We start from the raw sequence: 5,077 nt of genomic DNA, 5'->3' as shown, positions 1-5,077 counted from the left end.
TGGGTCCAGGCCTCTTCCAAACAACCTTGTGAAAATCAAACATTATGAATGTGAAGATACTTTCTTGGAAGTAAATCACCATGAAAATGCAAGCTGATGTTACATCAATAAGAATTCAAGTTATAATAAAAAAAGAAATGGGCTGTCTCATGTAGCAGTAAAACTCCCTATCACTGGAAGCATGCATGAGAAAGTTGGAGAGATGGATGCATCAGACATTAGAATCATTCATCTCTGTGACCCTTTTCAATTTTCTAAAAGTCTATGATTCATCCAGCACTTGGAAGTATCATAGGCCTGGGAACTGAAATTTCTCTGAAGTTAAACTCAACTCCATAAATGTGAAATCAAGTAGCACCAAATATATATTCCAAATTGGGGTAAAGTATGGCCTCAATATGTGGCTAATGCACACAGACTTCTCTCTCACTAATAACAGAAAAAAATTACAGTGGGAATTCTTTAGCAAAATGACTAGCTGCAGTCCATTGTCATCATCCTGGCAGGCTGAGGGAGAGATGGATCCCAGGCTTAATTAGCAAAACTTGACAAATTCTCTCTCGAGCCCTAGGCTCCAAGCCCACCTGCTCCTGCTGCCTCATAGGCATGGAATTCCAGTCTCCAGTCTGTGCCTAGATGTGGTATAAATGGATGAGTTCATAGGATACAAGTTATCAAGAAAAAACATCCACCCACACTCAAATGAAACCTGAGTGAGAATCACATCTCTGTCAGTTATCATATCCAGTATATTCCGAAAACTAATGAGCCTGTTGTTAAACTTCTACTGGAAACTGACAGTAGAGTCGCATCCTCATGAAACCAAGTATCACAATGCAAAATGAAAGGGAAGATAAAATCTGGCTGTTGAGACTTTTCTTGATTTACTTGATTCATTAATTCAACCAACACTTACCAAGAATCCTTTATGTGCTGAGGTACTTTGCTCAGCATCATGGAGGGGATCCAGAAAAGAACTGGTGACAGTTCTGTCCCCAAGATATTTATAGTGATAGGTGCCAACAAACTATGACAAAGTAGAAAATTACTGTGAGAAGTAGAGAGAGGTCAAGGTATGAGAAGGTTATTTGTCCCATCAAGGACATGAGAAGGTTATTTCTTACCAAGGGGTTCAGGGAACTCTTCCTGGCCAATCAGTATTTGAGCTCAATCCTGAGCAATGGGAAGAATACAGATGTGCCAGGATGAAGGTGAGCCAAGGCCCAGAGGCATGTAAATATGAGGGATGTTCATGGACAAGGAGATAATAATGGCACATATCAAGTGCTTACTGTATGCCAGGTGCTATGCAAACTCTTTAAAACTAATTATTTCATTAGACTGAGAAAACTGAGGCATAGAGAGGTTGAATAGCTTCTTTGAAGTCGCAGAGCTTAGAAGTGTTGGAATTGATACAACGTCTGGTGGTGGTTACAGGAGGGTACGTAAAAGCCACTGATGATAAATCAAGAGGATATTGGATGCCAAACTTAGGGGACCAGTGTGTCCAGCTCTTGATATATTCTTCCCAGATGTTGTTATTGAAAAGATTCAATACATCTGTTACTAACTAAATTTTCCACTCATCATAATGGTTTGGGAAATCTTGAAAACCTAGACTTCTTTGACAGAGTGAAAATGGTCAACTGTTATTACCTGCTTCACCACAAGGTTCTTAGCTCTGAATTCAGCAGAACTCTGAGATGATCTAAGGAAAGGCTTCCTGTAAGTTGGAACCACTTCACTGTGGCAGAGGAGGAGTAAGGAGCTTTGGTGAGAGTCTCTTCATGAGATAGGCAACTGAGTGGTATAGTTCAGACAGAAAAAGAAAGTCCTACTATGTGGAGAATAGATAGACTAGACTAGAACAATAGTCCACAAACTTGGGGTCAGCAAACCAGATTCAGCTTGCCACCTGTTTTTGTAAATGATGTCTTATTGAGACAAAGCTGTTTATTCATTCATGTATTGCTACTTTCATGCAATAATGGCAGCACCGAATAGCTGCTACAGAGACTGTGTGGTGTGCGGACACTAAAATATTTGGCCCTTTACAGGAGAAGTTTGCCAACCTCTAAAACAGAAAAATCGGAATCCTAGCACATTCACATTGGAAGGAAGAATGGAGGTCGTTTAATCCATACTCTTCTCCCCTCCCCACTCCCCAGCCCCTGCAACATACTCCACACACACAGATAAAGAGGCTGAGCCCCACAGAGATTTACCTAAAATCACCGAACTGGAAGGGACCATGGTTGGGTCACTAACCATTAGACTCGTGTTTCTTCTACCACACCAGTTCTGAAAGACTAAAGTAACTTCTAAACAATTACTCAATAACTAGGTGCCCAGCACCATGCTCTCTCAGGGTTCTAAGATGAGAATAGAAGATCTGGGGCCTCCCCATCCTGTGGTCCACACCAGACATGGTGCTAGGCCTTGCACAGTGGAGTTGGACCTCAGTACCCTCTAAAGTCGGCATATGAGGGAGAAATCAAACAGTACCTAAATTCCGTTTAAACTCCCGCTGGAGGACCTCACAACAGAAGCAGACTTCACGTCTCTCATAGGGTTCAGCACCGCCAGTCGGTCCTTTGAGGCTGGAACTGATTTCTGCTTTTCGGTGATGCCTCAGCTGCAGTAGCTGGCCTGTGTTCAGCAGCCCTATCTTCAAGATGCCTCCCAGCTCTGAGCGGCCCACAGGGAATGAGACACAGTGAGGATACGGTGGCAGGCGCTCACCTCCCATCGCACCTCCGCTTGGCCTGGGGCCTCTGCTTATTGAGCGGAAGACCAGGAGTCACCCCCATGTTATTCAAATTATGTTCCTGCTCTTCTTCTCCCTCTAGCTTTTATAGATGAATGAGTGTAAGATGTGTCTCCACCGTATATTTGAAGCATTTGACGCAGTGTGTGGAGTGTGTGTGTGTGTGCATGGACGGGATTCAGACACAAATGTGCAGAGAGGTGAGATTTTCCCAAACAGGAAAGTCTCTGTGGAAGCAGCAAAACTTGATGTGGCTTTTGTATCAGAGATGTACAGAATCTTGGAATTAGAATGTTATTTGAGGGCCAAAGACTCCCAGACCATGCACAGTGCAGGAATTGCACCTGTGGCATCTTGACAGATAGCCTCTGCCCGAATCCTCCAGGTGATACACTCACTATTTCCTGGGGGAGCCCACTTTGTGCTCAGATACACTCACTATTTCCTGGGGGAGCCCACTTTGTGCTCAAATAACTTCAGTGGTTATGACACTGCAGAATGCATTTTGGGACTCAGTAGAGCATAGGTCTGTCTCGCTGTAGAAAGAAAGCAGCAAGAGGCAGAGTGACAGGTAAGGAAAGAATTTATTAGTATAGGACACTTGTGAGAAATACAAGCGGTAGGCAAGGGAGTGTCACCCCGAGAGCTTACTGGGCTACAGTTTTTTGTTTTTTTCTGTCTATACATATTATACTTTATTTAGAAGATACCACAAGGAAGCTAATAACAACCTGTTTCTTTCCAGAAAAGCTAACTGGACTAAATGGGCCAACAAAATCTATCATCACTGACTAAATTCATTCTGATGGGAGTCACAAGGCATCCTGAGCTGCAGGCCCCACTTTTCGGGGTCTTTCTCATTACTACACAATCACAGTGGTGGGAAGTCTGGGAATGATCATCTTGATCCAAGTGGATTCCCGCCTACACACACCTATGTACTTTTTTATCAAACACCTGGCTTTCATTGATCTTGGTAATTCTACTGTCATTTGTCCTGAGATGCTGGTAAATTTTGTTGTGGATCAAAATACCATTTCCTATGATGCATGCACCACACAGTTGGCTTTCTTCCTTATGTTCATTGTCTTGTCAGCCATGGCCTATGACTGCTATTTGGCCATCTGTAACCCTCTGCTCTATAATGTTATCATGTCCCAGAGACTTTGTCATGTGCTGGTAGGCATTGCATACCTCTGCAGTACCTTTCAAGCACTAATGTTCACTATCAAGATTTTTCCATTGACTTTTTACAGCTCAAATGTCATCAGTCATTTCTACTGTGATGATGTTCCCTTGTTACTTATGCTGTGCTCAAATGCACAAGAAATAGAATTGTTGGTCATAGTATACAGTTTTATAATCGAAGGAAAATGAGGAGGGGGAAAAGAGCACCTTCCTCATTTTTGAATAGACATCAAACTTCCATCATCAGCTCCTCCTCCACGTTGGATGGGGGGAGTTTTCTTGTTCCTACTTGGTCATACTGGGACTGACTGTCATGGCGCTATGGAAATGGGCCAAAAGATGGTAACATACTAAAATATGGTAAATCATCTCAGGTTTCAGTATAATGTCACCTTTTCCCTATATTTTGTTTTTAGTACATGCAGAGAAGCATGTCCTAGGAATTGATAACTTACGGACCTCACTGGGCAGGATGTGGACCTCATTCCACCATTGTTTTATTGTTTGAAGAGCATGTCTCATGCTTTTGTTGCATGGTTTTCTTGCTACAAAAGCGTACTTTCTTGAGTGATGATTAACTTACAGGGTTCTCCCATACTTTTTTTCTCTGTTTACAGTCCCCTAGTGAGATTAACTATTTAATCACGTACTTTGTCCCTTTACTCTGTCCCTATCAGTTAAACATCTATTCTGAGTATTAAAATGAACTTAATAGTTTCTAGTCCCATCTTCCAAAGTCACAGAGAATGAGTCCCTTCTCACTTTCCTAATGATTGTTCTTAGGGTGCTTGCCCAAGTAAATCAGATCCCTTTCCTGCCCTGTCTTCTGTCCTCCTGCTCATGGAGCAGCATGGATGGATGGAGTGCGTGTGTGTGTGCATGTGTGTGTGCGTGCACACACACATGTACATACGTATTGGGACGTGTAAGGGAGGGAGGAGAGGAGAAAATTACAGCAGTTCTGAATTTAAAACCATGTAAAAACCATGTGAAAGAGGGAGTTGAAAATTAGGCAGACCACACTGCCCAGGACATTATGTGCCAAACTAAAAAGGTTGGGCTTTTAGGTAGGAGAGTCATACAGCCTGATTGGCAATTTAGAAAGATTATTCTTCCTATATT

General features: G+C 42.5%; 1 protein-coding gene across 1 annotated transcript; it reads left to right on the top strand.

The window, feature by feature from the left end:
• The first annotated feature begins 3,530 nt into the window (after positions 1–3,530).
• Positions 3,531–4,144, top strand: LOC101271381 (olfactory receptor 8K5-like). Its single transcript, XM_012536232.1, is given in 2 exon segments — positions 3,531–3,627; positions 3,630–4,144. Coding segments are annotated over 2 exon segments (612 nt in total).
• Positions 4,145–5,077: the final 933 nt, after the last annotated feature.

The sequence above is a fragment of the Orcinus orca genome, chromosome 5, assembly GCF_937001465.1.
Source record: "Orcinus orca chromosome 5, mOrcOrc1.1, whole genome shotgun sequence".
NCBI lineage: Eukaryota > Metazoa > Chordata > Mammalia > Artiodactyla > Delphinidae > Orcinus > Orcinus orca.
Note: the sequence above shows the minus strand (reverse complement) of the source record. Positions and strands in the feature narration are given on the sequence as shown.